A 20272-nucleotide genomic window follows, 5' to 3' on the forward strand; every position below is an offset into this window, starting at 1 on the left:
AAATTAAATGACTTGTTTGGAGCTTATAGGAGAAAATAACAGTCCTGACTGACATATGGGACGATTTGGGTTGTGTTTAATCACTACACTGTTTTAAAAAGCATTTATCAGCTTTTAAAAAATAACTTAAAAGATGATGCACTTACTACAGTGGCCTGACTTAATCCTCCCATCCCGAGGGGTACTATATCACAATTAAGGTAGCTTACCTCAGAGCAATCCCTAATCAAAGTTGCTCTGTTATGCCCTAGAGGCCCAAGCTCGAAAATAGGCTGGAGGAGCTGGTCAAGGACCCACAGGAGGGAAGTCATGTGTCTGTTATTTATGTCTGTTACAGCCTCAATTCTTTCAGTTTTTTAAAAAAGGAGATACAAATGAAGGACCATTTTGTATCTGTATATACCAAATAGGATAGATATACAGCTACTTTCTCTTAATTAAATGAAAAGAAGGATTTTTACTAATAGTGTTTGGACAGGATATCATGTCTACATTTTGTACTCTGAATAACCACTATGAAGACAACAATATGCAATGTATTAATTATTGAAACTGTCCTACTAATCGGTTTTTTTTTTATTTTTTAATTTTTTTTTAACATTTATTTATTGTGGGGGGGGGCAGCTCAGCCCACCAGGGGGCGCAGCTGGCTGGCATGTGGTGCTGGGGGATCGAACCGTGGTCCCTGTACTTTGCCAAGCTTGTTCCAAGTAGGCGCTTTAGACCACTGAGCCATCTCTCCAGCCCCTACTAATCAGTTTTGAAACTGTCTCATTGCTATTTGTTTCTCAATAAAATTAATTTTTAAAAATTATTTCAGTTTTTCTTCTTTTTTTTTTTAAGGCAGCTCTCCTTGAGTTGCTTAGGCTGGCTTCAAACTTGTGATCCTCCTGCCTCAGCCTCCTGAGTAGCTGGGATAAAGCCATCCTGTTTGTAGTATGTTGTTATGGCAACCCAGGAAATCATGGTTGACCTCTTATGGTGCCAGAAGGAGGGTGTCATGGCACATGCCTGTGACCAGGAGGCTGCGATGGGAGGACTGTATGTGGGAACTCAGCCTGGGCAACTAAACAAGACGTTATCTCAAAATCATAAAAAAAAAAAAAAAAAAAAAAAAAAAAAAAAGGACTGGAATGTAGCTCAGTGTTAGAGTGCTTGCTTGCCCAGAATGCATGAGGCTCTGGGTTTAATTCCCAGTACTTCCAGAGAGAGAGGAGACAGAGACCAAGGAAAGGAGGGAGGAGGGAGGGATCTTCAGAGATACAAATCAATAAGTGCTGGAGTTCAGTTCTCCAGAATGTTCTACCACAACAGGTATATTAGCAAGTTTTTGGTTTTTGTTTTGTTTTGTTTTGTTTTTCCATGACTGGTGAACTACTGAAACACAGAGGAGTGAGCTTGGCTTCTCAAGGACAAGCTTTCAAACACAAATCCTCCAGATGAACTTTGTCAGTCAGGGGAGACAAGACACCTGTGATTGGTTCAGCATCTTTATTTGTGAGCTCTGAGCAAACAAGAAGTCATTTCTCCCTCCAGTGGTTCTTGTGCCTGTCCTCTTAGAATTGAGGACCCAGGATTGAGGGCCAAGCCAGGAACAGCACTGTGCTTTGCTCCAGGAGGAGCCACGGGCAGCTGCTCACCTCAGGAAACAATCCATGTGGGAGCTGAAGCCAGGGCCTGGGAAGCCATTGGAATGAAAGGTGTGGATGAACTAGGACCATGAAATGTGGCAGCCTCTATGCTGGACCCTCAAAGGGATGCAGTGGCCGAGGGTGGCTGGGGATGCTTCGCACTCCATCCTTCCGGGTGGCCTCAGGAGTGGGTCAGATGTGGTGGCGGTTGTAGAGATAGGAAGGGAACAGCCCATCGTAGTGCCACTGTCGCCACTGCTCCACAGCCTCCCGGCTCCTTTCTTCCTGCTCTGGGGAGGAAAAGCAAGTCACTGTGAGGACAAAGAGGGCTCTGACCATGGGGAAGAAGACAGAGCACAGGTGCTTGTGAGTCTCAGAGGGAGCCATGGAAAATGGGCAGACAGCACAGGCCTCAGATATTTGAGAAGCATTTGTGAGACTCCTCTAAGTTAAGTGTGAAGAAGTGACATTATTGCCCAGAAATTTGTTTCCAAAAAATATACCAAAAAGGATTGAAAACAAGAACTCAGAGAGAGAGAGTACAGCGCCTCACAACTCCCAGTAGCCAAAGGGTGGAAACAACCAAAATGACATCCACAGATGAATGGATAAAGAAAATGTGCTGTATGTGCAAATATAAAAAAATGGAAACATAAGAGTATTAGCCGTAAAAGTCACAAAGTTATGGTTTACATTTACAATGTTGACATGTCTTGAAAGGATTGTGTTAAGGGAAAAAAGCAAGATGAGGCAAATATTGTATATTCTGTGTATATGAAGTATCTAGAATAGGCAAATTCATCAACAAAAAATAATGAGGTTACCAGAGTTGCAGGGAGGAATGAGATTATTGCTTAATGGATACAGAGTTTCTCCTTGGTGATGGCTTCAGAATGTTGGAAATGCACTAAGTGCCACTGACTTGTGAACTTAAAAATGGTTAGAATAGTGAATAAGTTATATATACTTTAATTTCTTTATTTTTATGTAAGTTTTTTTATGTGTTTGGTACAGAGTCGCACTATGCAGCATAGTTATCCTCCTGTTTTCAACCTTCTCAGCACTGGGATTACAAGTGCATGCCACTACTTCCAGGCTTGGTGCCCAGCTCAGCTTGCCAGGGGGCAGGGCTGGCATGGTATGTAGTGTCAGGAATCAAACCCCTGTCCCTACACTTGCCTAAGCAGGCGCTTAATCCACTGAGTTATCTCTCTGGCCCAAGTTAAAAAAAAAAAAAATTCATGAGAATTCCTAGCAGAAAATGATGTTGAGGATTAAAAACAAAGTATTTTGTTTCCTTTCCCAAATGTGAACCTGGTCTTGGTGCTAATGAACCTGTATCTTGGTTAATGTATCTCGGTGCTAATGAACCATGATCTTGGGCTAACAGGTGGCCCGGTGGCATTGTCCCCATGGCCCTTGGCACCTGTGGGAACAGACGCGCAGTGCAGAAGGAAGGGTTCTGCAGGAACTCCCATCACTGCTGGTGGTGTTCCCTTCCCCAGGAGCCTGGGGTAAGAACTCCCCAAGGTGCTGAAAATCTAAAGTAGTGTATTTGGCTCCCCAGATATGGCCCAGAGCTCAGAGCTGGCCCCAGGCTGCAGCCTTGACCATCCCTTTGGACATCTCCAAAGATCAGGGAGCCAACTCCTCTTTGAGAGTGTTTTCTGGCAATAGGAGCTGATTGGCAACTCTTGTAATGAAGCCAGTCATTTGGTAGAGGTCAAGCATCTGACTACCACTAACCAGTCTCAGATTAGCTGGCTTTTACAGACAAGGCTACCTGAGATCAGGTCCTGACTGAAAAGGCTGATGGGGGCTCAGAGAAGGGCATTGAAGATGGGTGCTTTGAGAATGGCCCAGGGTGATCAAGCTATTGTAACAGACCTTCTAGGGCAGGGGCAAAGCACACTGAGGTGAGCTCCACCTGTTTCAACTCCTCATCCTCAGGAGGCCTAGACCTGCCTGCCTCTTCGCTCCTGTGAGGAGTACTATGTCTTACTGTCTCACTTCATCTGCCTGTGTGGGCCAGTTCCTGGCTCAGAGATGTCTGAGTCCTCGATGCATGTGATTGTCCCTGATTATGTAAGCGTAGGAGCTGTGCTGGCAAACAGACCTGATTCCAATCCTGGGCCACCATACTTGTATGGCATCTTAAGTATGCATGTGTCCTTTCTAGGCCTAAGTCTTTCAAACTAAAATCGAGAGTACAAGAACTACTTTAGGCTCAGACAGTGCAGTACAGTGCTTCACAGAGCAAGCGCTTTGTCCTGATCACTGATGTAAGAAGAGTCCCTAAAGGCCTTAGCCCTGCTCCTCAAGGACTTCTGAATCAGTGTAAGTGAGGCCTAAGGACACTGATCTTAGTATCTTCTAAGAGGACCTGTCATCCTATGTGTGCCTAACCCCATAACTTGACTCGTTGTTATGGTTTGTATCTGGATGTCACCCCAAAGCCTCCTGTGATCAAGGGGCTTTTCAGAGGCAGCTGAATCTAGAGTTTGTGACTGGTTCATTGTCTAGCACTGGGATTGGTGTGTGAGTGCTACATGCGCCTTGGGGCAGGTAGCCTGCATACAGTGTAAGGGAGGAAAACAGGCTTGCTTCTCCTCTTCCTCTTTTGCTCTTATTGCTTTTGATATGTTCCACTACCATGAACTGTTATCCCTTTGCCATGGGCCACCCTGCCTTGGAACCATCAGATTATGAACTGAAACCTCCACAAACTGTGAGCCCAATAAATGTTTCCTCCTTCACTTTGGGTGTTGAATATTTTGTCACAGTAACAAGAGACAAGTAACTAAGATAAGATAAAACAGTGAATACTTTTCGCCCACATGCTAAAGACTTGGACCTGAAATAATGCACACAAAAAAAGCTGCTGTGAGTAGTATGAGTAAAACTCACACTGTAGGAATTTTGGAAGCCACTTTTAAAAAATAAGAACAAAAAAGAGCAAGCTCTCATCAAGCTGTCCACCAAGGGAAACAAATCTGTAATAGTATTTACTTTTGTCTTACGATAGCCTGAGTTTTCCCATTATGTTCCCAAGAAAGGTTGATTTTCCAGGGTCACAGCCCAGCACCTCTTTATGGGGCTCAGCCAGGTCAGTGGGCACAACTCCAGGCCTTGGTGCCAGGTATGTTGCCTCTTCACTGGCAGATACCTTTAGTGACGGCTTCTCACCAGAGAATGTTACTTCCCAGGTCAGTGGAGTCAACAGGTGGGAGAGGAACCCACCTTCTCCAACAAAAGTGACCCAAGCTGGGCTCTGGCTGAGCTCATATGCACTAGGAGGAACCAGGTGGCTTTGCTCAGGAGCATCTCAGCCTTTAATTTGGAGACAGATAAAAAGAGAAATAAGCACATGCACATCCCCCCACATACTTGTTGGTCTGGTCCCCATTCTGCATTCCTATGGCTGTTTGTTGTGGGTGATTTTAGGGCACTAGAGAGAAAGGGAAGACCCTACCCAGGAGGAGACTGGCTCAAAGCTAGATTCCTCTTTCACCCCCAACCCCACCTACACCCAAGCTGCAGGACCCCTGAGGGTGAAAGGAGGTGTATCAGTACCTGGTCAGATGGACACACTTCATTCCCGCTCTGTTGACTGGCCAAGGCTTAGCAAAGAAGACACTTATGGTGGATGAGTGAAGTTACCACAAGGTCATACAAAAACTTTCAAGCAGCTTGATGCTGTTGGGTGAGCTGTAGCCCAAGATGGGCCAGAGATGTGGGGTTTTTGGGTATTTGGTAGGTAAGATATAAGACAGGAAGTACCAGTACTTTCTGAGCTCAGTTCTTTGGGTTGGTTTCTTCCAATGAGTTAAGATGCTGCTTATGGTGAATAGGTAAATGGAGGCCTTGACTTTCCAGGGTGAAGCAGTACCCAGAGCCATTATGTTGATGTAAGTGAGGGATTGTGAAACCCACCCCATCACACTGGAAACAAGCCATGAGTTAGGGTGTTTAAGCGAAGACCGAAGTCTGCTACCATTATCTCTGATAGGAAGAAAGAGGAGAGAGTTTTATCTCCACACAGGTACCAAACAATGCCCTCATCTGTCACTCCTGTTCTTGAACCATGATAACATAAGCAACCAGGGCCAGCCAAATAGCTCAGCGGATTAAAGTGCCTGCAAGCAGGCTCTGGCTGGGGGTTCAAACCCTGGGCCTGCTGAGTCAGCCCCACCCCTGGGGCATGCTGAGACAGCAACTGAGACTGGGTGTGGTGGTGTTCACCTGTAATGCCAGCTCTTGGGAGGCTGTAAACAGGCAGATCACTACAAGTCCGATCTAGTAATGAGACCCTGTAGACCCTTCCCTAAAAAAAAAAAAATGAAAAAAAAAAAACAAACCCAAAAAACCATAAGTACCCTATGCTCTTCTGTCTCCTCTCAGGTTCAGAATAGTTGGTTTTGTAACTTTCTTCCTTTCTTCCTTTTCTTCCTCTCAAGTCTCCCATGAATATGAACAGAAGATATGTCTCACCTTATCACCCTCCTCCAGTTAAAATCAGAGGTGGTGAAGAAGGAGAGGTAAAGGCTGGGATTTCCCTGTAAAGCTTCATGTCCCCAAGATGCTGGCTAGGGAGCACTTACCATCTTTCTGTTCCTCCACGAAGTTCTCAAATTCATTCCTTTGTTCCTCATAGTATTCTCTCCGCAGCTCATCCGCCCTCAGCTTCTGCCTGTTTTCCACTGTGAAAGGAAGAGGCAGCAGTTGTCTAAGGCAAATGGCAGGGAGGGGACACCATTAGGAGACATCAGCAGTTTCCTGGAGAAGCTGAATCAGCCTGGTGAGGGTTTGGGCTTGGGAACTTCACTGAAGCAGTTTCCTGGTGACACAGACTTTAACACTTGGAATCTCTGTGGTTTCTCTTAGATCAGAAACCCAAATTTTAAATAAATAACAAAATAAAAGAAAATGAGAAGTAGAGAGCTGCATCTTTCTCACCTGGGAAGGGGATCAAGAGATGGAGGGAGAGGGGAGAAGGGAAAGAGAAACAGGAATTAAAATGGTCCGGATGTGTACCAGCTCCAAAAGGGACTATGCTGCAAATATGTACTAATAAGAAAGAAAAGAAGAAGAAAACAATGTGAGAGTTCTGGGAGATCACCTTTTTTACACCCTTTTATATCTTTTTACAGATGAGAAGATTGAGGCCCCCATGGTAAATGCCTTAGCTTAGCTCATGCATAAACTTAGTGGAGTGACCCAGGTCTACCAGGCCCCTAGAAACTAGAAACCTCATGATCAAAAACATAGTGCCATAAAGGACTAATTACTTAAAGGTAATCTCACACTCATTCATAATAAATCCACTCAGTGTTTTTGAGCACCTCTCACAGCAAGGACTTGGGCTACCTCTGAGACTAAAAAGGCATGTACAAAAGATACTATCTTTCTGCAAAAGAGGCTTACTACCCAGTTAAGAAAGAAGATGGAAGATATAAAAGCAAATTTCAGTGCTTGACATTGTGTGGCTCAGGGGCTATCATGTGTGAAGCCCTGGGTATGATCTCCAGCACAGACCAAAAAAAGAGGGAGCAGGGGAGAGGAAGAGGGAGGAGGGAGGAAGAAAAGTTTCACTACACACCACAGTTGCTAGAATAAAATCTGAGCAGCTGGATGTGGTGACACACGCCTGCAATCTTAGCCACTCTGCAGGCTGAGGCATGAGGAGGACCACAAATTCAAGGCCAGTTTGAGAGCTTACCAAGACCCTGTCTTAAAATTAAACAATAAAAAGAGCTGGAATATAGCTCAATGGTAGAGCACCCCTGGGTTCAATCCCCAATACCAGAAAGGAATTGAAAAAGAAAGGAGGGATGGAGGGAGGGGTGGAGGGAAAGAAAGAGGGAAGGAGAGAGGGAGGGGGAGGGAAGAAACCAAATCAAATTTTCCCACAAGGTCAACCTGAACTGAAACGTCGAACTTGATTCAGCTCTCATCCAATTCAGTTCGCAACCAGAATCATGGAAAGAATTAAGTTCATGAACCAAGGTGCCACTGTATATAAATATTCATTATTTGTGTTACATTTGTATTATTTAATAGATTAACCATCAAAGTGTCTATGTGTTGGGCTTAGAGAGGATGCCTGAGGTGAGTCTTGTGTTTCTTTCCTGACTTCTGCCTGGACCCACACAGCCGAGGTTGGGTTTGTCTGGTGTAAGTAGCACATAGTTCAGTCTATCTCTGTACCCCACATTTTCTCAGGAGGAATTGCAGGCTCACAGAAGTGTGGTGACCACACAGCTGGCATGGCAGGGCTGAGGCTGCAGCTTGGTAAACCAGGTTCCCACTGCCAGCCCAGATGCCCACTACTGGCAGACGCCCTCCCCCTTCTGGGGCCCTAAGGTTGCTCTAAGCCCTGGAAAGCTACCATGTGGGTAGGGTTCTGGACATAAGAAGTCGGTGCTTTCTGCACCAAGACCCATTCTAAAGAGGTATTTTCCAGCCCCTATGCATACAGAAAAGGAAATAACCTTCCCAAGGTGTCTTTGCAGAGGTGCCAAGATCAGAACGTTTGGTGCAGCAATGAATAAGAAAGATTTAGTTCTTGGGGGCAGGGGAATGACCTCTTTATATCATGTCTCCCTGTATGCATTGTGTCAGTCCCTTCTCAGGAACAACCATTTTTTACCCTAAAGGAACCTGAGCCTTTATCCCAGAGATTAGACATGTCATCCTCATCTCCCAGTCCCGAATTCAAACAGATTGAAACATCACTGCCCCATCCCACCCACAGGAGTTGACAAGTTACTGGAGGTGCCTTTCTGAGCTAGCCTAGTGTTCACGAGCTGTCCTGGGTCTCTTGCGAGTGCCCAAGGCTCTGAGTGCTGGCCAGGGTGGGGGACCTCAGGCTTCACCTGCTCCCTCATTGTTCTGAGTCAGCTTCAGAGAAAAAAGAGTTTTTCTTTCCCCCAGAAGTCCGTTCACTTGATTCTCTGACTTCATTTAAACTGACCCACCAGGCCAGAAGTAGTGGCACACACCTGTGACCCAGCACTCAGAGGCTGAGGCAGCAGTGTGAGCTCAAGGTCAGCCTGGGCTGTGTAGCAAGTTTAAGGCCAGCCTGGACTACAATGAGACTCTGTCTCAAAACAAAAAGTGAACCATAACAATCAAAAAGACCCAATCACAGCTTTTTAGTGTTTTTGACCTTGACTGACTTTTAAACCTCAAGTTATGTGTAGTCTGCAGATTTTTCTAGTGTGGTTATAACTTAGACAATTAAAAAATAAAATCTCATCCCCAGGCATTTCTATCTCTGTTCTTGTCCATCATTTGAAGATAGTCTTGTTGGGGTTGGGGAGATGGCTCAGTGGAATAAGCGCTTCCCTGAAAACAGTCTTGTTATTTCCACAGAGCAAGTCACCTTGCCTTCTGTGCTCAGGATACAAAGAATTCATTCATCCATATGCACAAGGAGAGGATCAAGCCACGCACTCTGCCAGAGCCACTGGAGGTCAGTCTTGGAACAATTGAGCTCAGAGTAGGAAAATCACATGCCGGCAAGGGCAGCAGGTCCCTGCAGCTGTGAACCCAAGTGCCCTGGAAATTAAAACCCTCACAAACACTGCTGGCTGGACACAGCCCTTTCAGGGACTTAGAAATAAGGAAAGCAGGACCAGGGGAGGAAGTGGCCAAGGCCGCTTAGTAGCACAGCTGTCACCACACCTCACTTCTCAGCACTGCTCTGCACTGTGTTCTTTCCTTGAATGCCACATGTTGTTCTCTGGTGTTTCATGTGAAAGTCCCCAGAAACACTCCAAAGTACTGTGCTCTCTAGACCAGAACAACTATTCCCCTTTCCACACTTTCCTATTGTTTTGTTTTGTTTTTAATTTTTAGGGAAGTGTCTACAGGATGTTCAGGGTCTCACTGCTAGATCAGACTTGTAGTGATCCACCTGTAGTGATTCCAGCCTCCCAAGAGCTGGGATTACAGGCACGTGCCACCAGGTCCAGTCTTAATTGCTGTCTCAGTGTGCACCTGGGGTGGAGCCCACATGGGAGGCTTGGGATTGAGTCTCTGGCCCCTGCACCTGCTTGCAGGTGCTTTAATCCACTGAGGTATTTGGCCAGCCCACGCCTTCCTGTTTCTGAAGTGGGAAGGATACTATAACCGTTAGGTATATTGGCTGGGTCCCTGTTCCTTTTCCTTCCACATGCTAAGAATACATTCAGCCCAAGCTGCAACCCACAGTTAAGGGGAGTGTGGCATCTTTCTGTTGGTGCTGCAGTTACCCTGATGCCCCAGGCCTCAGCTGAATGCTTGGCTCTGTGCTGCTGGAGAAAGGTCACCCAGTGTCCTTACCATTGACCTCATCACGTGATTTGGGGGAGCGCTTGCTGCGCCTCTTGAGGAAATTTGAGGCATCTGATTCCTGCATGAAAATTTTCTGTCTCACACCTGAAAGACAAGAGAAGCCCATCAAAATCAGAACAGGAGCCAGGGAAGTCCTATACCCTGGAGTAGATCCCACACTCACCATGCTGGGATTCTTCCGCCACCTGCCTGCTGCCCACCGATGCACTGGTACCCTCCCGAAGCACTAGGTGCAAAGACACAAGGAAAGGAGACCGTAGCAGCAGAGGGCACCCAGATGCCAGGCAAGGCCTTAAGAGCTCTTTTTAGTCTGTGGCTTTCCAAATGTCCCATGAGGTGGAACCCTCTGTCCCTCACATACCAGCCAAAGAACCCATGTCCCCAGGAACCCACCAGGTAAGTGGCATTTCCCTTCTTCACTACTTCTTTCTGCATACACACACACACACACACACACACACACACACACACACACTTAGAATGGCCATTTTCATAATCACACTCCTATGCATCACCTGAGCAGACTCACCTGTGTAAGTCTCACTGTTCAGCTAAACCAAGCCCACCCTGGACGTTCCCATACTCACTAGACAGGAGCACCATCCCTGAGAGGCAGGATAGGAGAAGGACCTGTTTCCAAGTCATCTTTGTGGGGGCTGAGGTTCCCTTAGGATCCACAGGGCAAGTGAGGTGTCCTGCAGCCTCCAATGCTGCCAGTCGCCCAGTCCTCACTTCTAAGTCAGCCAGGCCAGGAGAGAGAAAGGGAAGAGAGAGGCAGGAGGCTTGGATGCCACTAGGGGAGTGGGAGGGTTCCTAGCTGTGGTTTCCATTGGCTGCTCCTGGCTGGAGCACTGGAGATGTTTTTGGCACCTGGCAAACCTCTACAGAAGCAGAGCTTGCCCAGGCTCCAAGATGGGCTAGTTTTGAAGTGGCCTTTTCAACACCTATACCCAAGGAGTTTGCCATTGTGAATGCCTAGCCTAAGAGTCAGGATTCTGAGACCAAGGGCAGGTTTCAAAGTATGCCTTGCTTTTGCTCCAGAGAGGTCAGAACACCTGACCCCAAGGCAGGAGCATATGGGGACAGGGAGGAAGAGGGGAGCAGTGAGTGAGGATGATTTTCCTTCAAATTTCAGGCAAGGAGAGACCTTAATATCTGAAATGCCCACTTGGCAACACTCATCCAGGCCTGTGGGCCATTCTGATGATAAGTAGAGAACCCCTCTTTCAACACATTGTCCCCAGCTGATGAGCACTGCAAGCAGGCATAGACCAGTATGCTTGAAGGTCATAGATCCTTTAAAGACAGCAAGGAAGAGTCTACCTGCCTTCCTCTGAAGAGGGGTGGGGGAAAGGTGAAGCACTGAGAAAGACCACAGCTCACCACAGTTCCTCAGAGCCACACACACACACCCTCCTCATGTGAGAGGGCAAGTAAAGTCTTACAAGTAGGGTCACTAATGAAACTGTAGCTGTTGAACTATAACACACAGTCCCTTTGGCCAGTGTTTCTGACATTGTCATTTATTATAAGCCATCCTCAATACTTTATTACTAACTGAAGAATTATCTTTTGGGCACTGTTTAGAATTTTTCTAATGGTGATTATCACTAGATCCAAAACCATTGGGTTGGACCCACCAGAAGCTCCCTTCCTATAGGACTTGGCTGTTAACATCCTACCTGAACTTGATCATTGACTGGGAAATAAATGTTAATGGCATTTATTTATTTATTGTGAGGAGCCACACACTTGAGGAAGGGCAACAATGATCCATCAGATTAGTTCCACATCCCTGAGCGAGGGAGAGGCCAAGAGTAAAACAGTAAGTGTGGGAAACACCTCATACATCCTTGGCACTTTACATTCACCTGTATCTTTTTCAGTTCCATTCATTTCAACCACAAATATTAATCCAACACCTGCTTCACTCCAGGTCCTATGCTAGTCACTGAGCTCATAGCTCTGTGTAAACCTGTCCAGCTTCTCCATGGTCACATCATCTGGTGAATGCTGTCTAGCGACAGCCCATGTGCAATACACCCTAGAGAAAAACCTCCCACCTCATGGTATTCTCTGAGAGGCAGCCTGGGAGAAAGTGGCAGGAGACTCAGAACGCACAAGTGGAGGCATTAGGACTTGGCATGGAAATGAAGCTCCCGTGCTCATAAGGCTCTGGAAATCTTGGTCCTTTAAGCTTTATCTCAGCCTGCACTTCCTTTTTGATAGCTACCTAATTCCACCTCCATGTTCTTCCTTTCTATAGATGAAAATCCTGAAATTGTTTTCACATGTTTTATATATAGGTGTGTAAAAGGTTATTGTGGTTTTTTTGAAGGTTCAATGTACTCATCATATAATTTGACCATCTAAATTGTTCATTTTGGAATTGGGGGTGTAGTTCACTGTAGAACACTTCCTAGCATGTGCAAAGCCCTGGGTGTGGTTCCTAACACCATGCACACATGCACATACAACACTCCCACATTCAATCGTTTTTTAGTATATTTAAAAGATTGTGTAGTCATCACAATTTTAGAGCATTTTCATTTCCCCCAAAAGAAGCCTCACACTCACAAAGTGTCATTCTCATTTTTCCAACATTTGGCCTCAGGCAAGTGCTCTTCTGTCTATCTCCATAGAGCTGCCTCTTCTACATATTGCATTGATTTATTTATTTTTTTTATTTTTTATTTTTTGGTGGTACTGGGATTGAACTCAGGACCTTGAGCTTGCCAGGCAAGCGTTTATTCTACTGAGCTATATGGAATCACATGATATATGTCTGGATGCTTTCACTTTGTGTAAGTTTTTCAAGGTTTATCCATGGTGAAGTATGTAACAGTTTCTTATTTCTTTCTAGTTTTTATTTTTCCTTTTTAATTTCTTTTTATTGTTGAAGAATAATAGGAAATAGTCACAGTTTATCTATCTACTCATCACTTGATGACCATCAAGTTTCTGTCTTTTGGTGACTATGGAAAGTGCTGCTTTGCATGCACATTTGGATGCATGCTTCTGTCTGGGCAGGGTTTCTTTGCGCTTGGGTTTTTACCTGGACTGTATGGAAACTCCACATTTCATATTTTGAGACACTCTCATATTATACCCAAAATCTGTTTATTCACCTATTTCCTCTGGTACCATGAGGTCTGCTGATGGGGAAGTTTCCACCTTGTGATGCCTTATATGGTAGCTGGCACTGAGCAGACACTTTACAGATGCTTATTGAATTAATCAATGAAAGTATTCTTGCTTGAAAGCATTAAAATGAAACATCTATTTGCAATTTTCAATGGGCTATTCATAAGAAGGGACCTGAAATTTCCAGGTTCATGCATCACTGGGTTTAAGGTGGTAGGAATGCATCTTAGGGCACATTTATAAAAGACTGCCTTGGGGGGCCAAGATGACCTTAACATTCTCCCCAGTTTGGCTAATCTTTCGGCAGGTTTCTTCCTAACTCTAGGTCCCAAGCTCCCCTTTTTTAGGGCATTTACATTAGAAAACTTGCAGTCATAAACTCCTTTCCTACCCCTTTAAAATATATGCAGCTTCTTCAGTTTTGCTGCATAGGAAAATAGCCTTTGTGTTTTAGAGGGCAGGTGCTGGGGATCAAACCCACAGGCATGGTACGAACACACACTTGAAACATAAATGCCCCACCTGAGGAATGAATGCCCTGCCTCCTGGTCTCTGCAGAAGGAGAGAGGCATCTGCCTCAATCAAAGTCATGAAGGCCAGCACCATAACCAAATGGCCTATGATGCTTTCATGCTCACCATTTTTGTTTTGAAACAGCAATCTTTTGTGACCAAATGTGTGTAGGGTTAACTTTTTAACCTTGGTGACAACAAAAGCAATCTCCATCCATCCTGCTCAGGGATGTAGATCCAGTAAAGACTGTCTCTTTTAAAAAGATTTTTAAAAATGTATCTGTGTAACTATTTTATTTAAAAAGGTTAATTTCAGCAATGTTAGAGAAACAAAAATCTCCAAATGCTTTCAGTCCATTAAAACAAAACAAAACAAAACAAAACCAAAACAAAACAAAACAAAACAAAACAAAGCAGCACTAGGCATCCCAGGCCACTTCACCCCACCCCAATCTTAACAGCACTGGGAGAAAAGCACTCAGCCCTCATTAAACACAAAACTCTCTCCTTCTACCACCTACTACTCCAGGAAGCCCTCAATGAACAGGAGAGAGTCCCAGCTGGTTATGGTTTCCAGTCTCCTGATCCATTAAAGCTCACACCAAGGACAATTCTCAGGATTCCTGGTCTCTACTACAATCAGAAAACCAATTCCCAGTTATGGGGCCAGATTTCTAGAAGATTTCCAGATGCAAAACATCCTCAAGGTTTCTGAGGAGAGGGGAGGAAATCTGAGCTCCTTAAAAGATGGAAAGGGAGGGGGAGATTCTAAGCAAACACACAGGATTCCTTGGGACCTGTGAAGCCTAAACAATGGTGAGAGGTATCCAAGAGGTGTTTATCTCCCGGTTTAACCACCAGACTAAAGGAGGCAAAGAGAACAAGAGAGTATTTGACCTCAGCTGTCTTGCAAGAAATATGATATTTTTCACCAAGCCACATCTGCTGTGATTGGGGGACAGCTCAAATACACAGAAACAGTCAAAAGATATCTTTGCCATCTATTTCTGGCTGGATAAGGCTGCCATGCCAGGATGGCCAGTTCTGGGTTGCTTCAAAGAAACTTTTTCTCATTATTAAGCAGGGTCCTTAACAGTACAGAAAATTGCATTAACTTTGTAACTGACAAATCTTCAACAGCAGTGGCCTCAAAAATGACCTCGGAAGTTGCTGGGGATATAGCTCAGCAGAATAGTGTCTGTCTGGCAAACACAAGGTTGTGAATTGGATTCCCTGTATAATAAAATAACTAAATAAATTCACCACAGGTGAGAGAGTGGGGTCACAGCACCCTCCTGTTAATGGGCTTCTTGCCAGACTTCCACAGAAGCTCACTGGCTTTTGAACAATGTGGACAGCCCAAGAATCCTCTATAGGCTGACAGTGGGGAGGGAAGAGCAGTCTGCAGGATGTGATGCTGCTTCCCTGAGCAAGAAGACAAGGTGATTCGGGCTCTGATTTAGCCAGGACAGTATGGCATTGGTGAACTGCTCCTAACCATTCTCCTTATGTGAACTTGCTTGATGTGCCTGGGCAGTAAGGAGTGTTGAACAGGAGGACACCTTGTTTGGCCCACCCATATAAATCCCCACGGCCAGGGTGAACAAAGCCATATAACCATGAACAGCTCTTTATAGAAGTTTTTCAAACTGGATGGGGTAGATGCTAAGGCAAATTGGGTCTGTGATAAGGGTCCTGTCCCTGGAAGACAGCTTTCTTATCTTGTTTGTCAGAGATTTGGGTCCAGGTGAAGACTTGGTGGCTCAGTAGAATAAATGTTTGTCTGGCAAGCGCAAGGGTCTGAGTTCAATCCCCAGTTGTGTAAAAAAAAAAAAAAGACTGGTATTGGGTGGATAAACAGTGGAATTATTTTATTTTTCTGCAACAAACCCCAATAAGTGTATAATATGCCATTTCCTGAACGCTCCACTGCAGCCCCATGGGCAATGTTGGGGCTATCTGAGCAGCACCAGGGTCTTGTTTCTCGGAATGTGGTCCAGTTTCTCAACACTCAGTGGTGAGAACAGTGGCATGCTGGGATCATCCTGCCTGGTTGGGTCTTCTTGAGGCCTGGCCACCACATCACTGTTGTCCTTTGGCTTGGAACTGCAGGCAGGTCACATCCTGGCAAGGTTTGGGGAGAAGAAGCAGAGGGTCTTTGGGGCATCCTGCAGCTGAGGAGGGAGTGAATGTGTGCTATCTAGGGCCCTGCAAGGCTGGCCTGGTACAAGCCACCGACATTTTTAAACCTGGTGGGGTGGGTTTGGTTTGGTAAAATTGGTGCAGGTCTTCTCTACTATTGCAAATATCATGAGCAAAGGCTTCCTGCCTGTTTTACTTGGTTAGGTGCAACTTTAACTTTGACCATGACATTGACGCCATATGCCACTTGATCCAAGGACCATCACAATTCCTGTCAAGTGGAAAGGACACCAGGGGAGAGGGTGCCCATGCAAAAAAGCCTCTAGATGCCAGGATGAACTGTGTCATCCTGAAATAAACATACAAAACTCTGCCATCTGTACCTTCTATTAAGAACATATTGTGCTTTTTGCTTTCAGCTCATTTTCAGTGGATTAGTTATGCTCTTCACAGTTGCACATTGAGAAGGGATAGAATAAGGGCTATACCAGAAAGGACTCCTGATCCTCAAAGCCAAAGGTCCCCAGAACTCAGCCTCCAGGAACCCTGTGGGGAACAGAAGTGAGCCCCTTTCCTGCCTCCCTCCTCAGGTCCCAGGAGCAACAAGAAGAAAATTCCTTAGCTATGAATGCGAATGCTTGTTTGTCAAGTGAGAAAGTGACAGTTTTGAATTTTAAAAAAGTCAGCCTGTTGGATGTTCTCCAGAGCTGACCATATTGACACAAGTGGGTGTGGAAAATGAGCTTGTGAGTAGGGATATTTCCAAATGCTTTCTGGTGTTTTGTTTTCCCACGAAAACATCCATCTCACTAAGTGTTAGGCCAGAGACTGGCGGCACATCTATATGGCTTTTGCTTCATAGCCACAGAATTTCTTAGTGGTCAGTCACTAAGAAAATAGTGTCTAAAGTCCCCTATGAAATGAATTCTGGCAGGAGATCCCCATGCAGAGTAAACAGGATCCTTTGCCTCTTCCTATTTCCAGCTTGACCAATTAATGCCTTGAATCTGTAGGCAAAGTGTAAATCTTCTGTATATCTAATGTTCCTCAGAGGCCCTAAACAAGGACCCTGGACTTAGGATGGGTGACATGTAGCTGAGAAAAACTTCAAAAACTCACAGGCCATTCTATAAGAATATGGAGTGGGGTTGTGGGGCCAGCCACATCTGGATTGACATCAGGAGGTACGTGCCATTCCAGCTATCTGAGTTAGAAAAATATTAAAATACTTCCTCATTATTTTGTAAATAGCCACTTTCTTGAGTCCTGTCTCATACCAGCCTTGACTGTGTGTTCAGGTCTTCTTCTAACTTTTAAATCTCATTGACTTTGGTTGGGATGTAGGCTTCAGACTTTGTTATAAATACTGGAGTTGATTAGGATCAACAGCTAGGATTAAGAACTACCAGTATGAGTGTATATATAAAATTTATTAAGAATTCATATATAAGGAAATACCTCCAATAACAATGGTCTTTATTTACTCAGGGTTTTTTTTGTTTAATTTTTAAAATTAAACTTTATTCTAACATTATATTGAAATATAGTTACATTCATGGCTTTGTGTAATAATGTAAAAAAATTATTTATTCAGGTTTTTTAAAAAATACCTTTTAAGTTCTGCACAGTGGAAACGTGGCTCTTTGGTATGGTATGGTATGGTGCAGTGGAAACGTGGCTCTTTGGTATCCTACCAAACATGTGGCCCAGGGTTCCATCCCCAGGACTTCAAGAGAGAGAGAGAGAGAGAGAGAGAGAGAGAGAGAGAGAGAGAGAGAGAAATTTTATATGGAGAACCATATAATAATTTTATAAACAAGGATGGAGGGAGTTAAATGTGCTATTTAAAAAAATGTTGTGACAATTCCAAATAAAAATCTATTTTAAATAAACAAAATAAAAATGGAATTGTACCATTTCTGCTAGACCCCACTCAGCTCCCTTTGAGAGCAGCCCCGGGACCACTCACTCCAGTGCCCGGCTCTCCTTAATTTCTCTCTACCCAGGATAGTTGCAGTGATCTAACTCTTCATGGGAGCTGTGGTTGCTTGGTCTTTATTCTGTGCTGGTATTGTGCCTCCTCTGCCCTGGAAACACAGGGGTGGGGGCTGGCCCACCTGTCAGAAAGCAGGGCCTGGTCAGGTTCATTGTTGTTATCTGGGCTTGAGCTGGTGCCTGAAAAGCTGGGAATCTCTCAAAACAAAAAACAAAGCTCTCTGTCTCTCTGACCCTCTCTTTCTGCTCCCCCCACCCTCCATGAGACATAGAGGTGCCTGCTGGATATGGGGAATGGATGGAAAGGATACTTTGGCAAGGCCCACAGAAGGCCCTGAAGGAGGAGGTTTGTGGGACACGATTCCTGCCTAGCTGGCTGGGGGCCCTGGTCTTCCAGGAATCTGTGAATGTATGGCTCCTGCTTTGAGTTCTCCACGGCTCTGGGCACTGCTTGAGGCAAGCATGGGGAGGAGGTGACCCGAGTCAGGGCAGGAAGCCTGAGCCGGGGCTGAGGGCTGGGAGCCAAGGAAGGAGAGACACAGGACCAGGTCTTGTCATCCTTTCAGGGATGGCTTGGAAGACTGTCTGTTCAGAGGCTCTGTTAGGTGGGGTCCTGGGGAACCCCTGCTCCTTCCTTCGTTAGATCTCCACATGCATCTTGTTTAGACTGTCTTTTTGTGCGAATTTCCATTTGCATCCCAGCTCTGGGGATGTATTAGGGAGCGTGTGTCATCCCCCAAATTTGGTGATGCTTGTAGTGTGATGAGATTAAATTAAAGTTTTCTAACTGCAGGATGTGTTAGAGTCTGCACTGACTGACTGACTGACTGACTGACTGATTGATTCATTGATTATGCTACTGGGGATTGAACCCTGGTCCTTTGCCCTGAGCTACAACCCACCCCTTTCATATGTTTTTCCTTGAGACTCTCACTAAGTTACTAAATTGGCCAGGCTGGTCTTGAAATCATGATCCTCCCGTAGTACTGGGATTACAGGTGTTTGTCACCTTTCCTGTGCTTGTTAGAGCTTTTAATACAGCAACATGTAGTGTGAATCTGGTGGGGAAGAGGGATCTATACTCCACAGTATCTTCAAAGCTTATTTGAAGTCTTTCATCCTCCTGCCTCACCCTCCCAGAGTGCTGTGAAGATAAGCATTGGCTACCTGCTCTGTTTCACTTGCACTTTGGAGCAGGGTTGGATATGAGGGGGCAGCAAGTGATGGACAGGGCAGAGAAGTAACCATGTCAGCCTGGACAGATTAGCGCTGACCCTCAAGGCTCTGGACCTTCTGAAAGTAGCCAGAGAGCAAGAGAGGTAGAGATCGGCTGCTGCAGGCAATAGAGAAGGCGGGGGAAAGGATTTTGCAAATGCAGGGCCAGATGCAGAGGAAAGAAATGAGAGGAGAGCTCAGGATGTACATCTCCAGACCCAGGGACTACAGCTGACTTCAGTATAACCCTGAGGGACAACAGGTTTCATCCTTTCAGAGATGAAAGGATTAGGGGAAGCCTCCTCCTTCTCACTGGGGTGTTGGACAAATTGAAGAATAAAGCAAAGTGGAGGGTGGAGGCTAACCTGTCACCTTTATGACCAGCCCTGTGTGGGAGTTCCGGCTGCTCTGAATCTTCCTTAACATGTATGAGTGTTACTGTCTTGAAATTTGGCAGTCAGATAGGAGCTATTATTTATGGCATGAAGGTAAATGATAAGGGCACATCAGCCCCTTACAGCCCATGTGTAAAGTTTCTGTGCATTTTTCTTCACTGCTTTGCCTTTATTTTGTTAGGTTAGTGGAATTTGTGCTTTCTGTGTTCTAAGAATTCTACTTACTCCAGGATCTTTCAAAGATATGGTCTGTTTTCTTATCCATGTTTTATTTTCATATCTGTGACTCATCTTGAATTGATTTTGTGAGTGGTGTGAACAGGAGCCAGTGTTGAAATTCAATTATTCCAGTACCACTTGTTTGTTTCCGCAGTGTGGGGAATGGAGCCCAGGGCTGTGTGCATGCTAGGCAAGTGCTTCTGCCCTTGTGCTACGTCCTCAGCTTGCTTCTGTTTTGTTGCCTAATGTAATTAAATTTTGTTTTATTTTATAATTGTTGCTAATAGATACAAATGCTATTTATTTTGTATATTGACCTTGTAAGGTATACAGCCTTGCTTATTTCCCTTAATAGTTTTCTCTTATTAATTTTTTGCATATTCTTCAGGAGTTTAAAACATATTTGAGGGTGATACTAAGGATCAAATTGAGAGATTTGCACTGATCTCATCTCCAGCCCCCCAAAACTCACATACAGAACTGTTACTAGTATTATTTGTAAGGATCCATAACTGAGAGTCCCACTGGATCTTTTAATTTCTTTTTCAAACATCTTTTTTTTAAAGTCAACAAAAAATGGAAATACACTTTTTAAAGTTTCTAATACTAGAAGATATCATACAATGTCTTTTAAATAAATTGTAAGTCAAAGATACAGTATAAATCTTAGAACAAAAATTAA

At 44.8% G+C, this 20272-nt stretch overlaps 1 protein-coding gene and 1 pseudogene across 1 annotated transcript; both read right to left on the reverse strand.

Annotated features, from left to right (window-relative positions):
• Positions 1 to 1601: 1601 nt before the first annotated feature.
• Ucma (upper zone of growth plate and cartilage matrix associated) lies at positions 1602 to 10706 on the reverse strand. The gene is made up of 5 exons (XM_004647769.2): positions 10556 to 10706; positions 10132 to 10194; positions 9957 to 10052; positions 6233 to 6331; positions 1602 to 1921 (listed from the first exon to the last, which is right to left on the reverse strand). Exons 1-5 carry the CDS (start codon positions 10611 to 10613, stop codon positions 1824 to 1826), a joined length of 414 nt encoding a protein of 137 aa, XP_004647826.1. The 5' UTR covers positions 10614 to 10706; the 3' UTR covers positions 1602 to 1823.
• A 4200-nt stretch (positions 10707 to 14906) lies between these two features.
• Positions 14907 to 20272, reverse strand: part of LOC111814472 — a 23464-nt pseudogene continuing 18098 nt past the window's right edge.

The sequence above is a fragment of the Octodon degus genome, unplaced genomic scaffold (assembly GCF_000260255.1).
Source record: "Octodon degus isolate 3935 unplaced genomic scaffold, OctDeg1.0 scaffold00324, whole genome shotgun sequence".
NCBI classification, from domain to species: Eukaryota; Metazoa; Chordata; class Mammalia; order Rodentia; family Octodontidae; genus Octodon; species Octodon degus.

Coding starts and splice junctions, on each gene's coding strand:
- Ucma (XM_004647769.2), bottom strand. CDS start 10,613: ATGACTTGGAAACAGGTCCTTCTCCTATCCTGCCTCTCAGGGATGGTG. Junction 10,053..10,131: donor GGCGGAAGAATCCCAGCATG/GTGAGTGTGGGA, acceptor CTTGTCTTTCAG/GTGTGAGACAGAAAATTTTC. Junction 6,332..9,956: donor ATCACGTGATGAGGTCAATG/GTAAGGACACTG, acceptor TTCCTTTCACAG/TGGAAAACAGGCAGAAGCTG.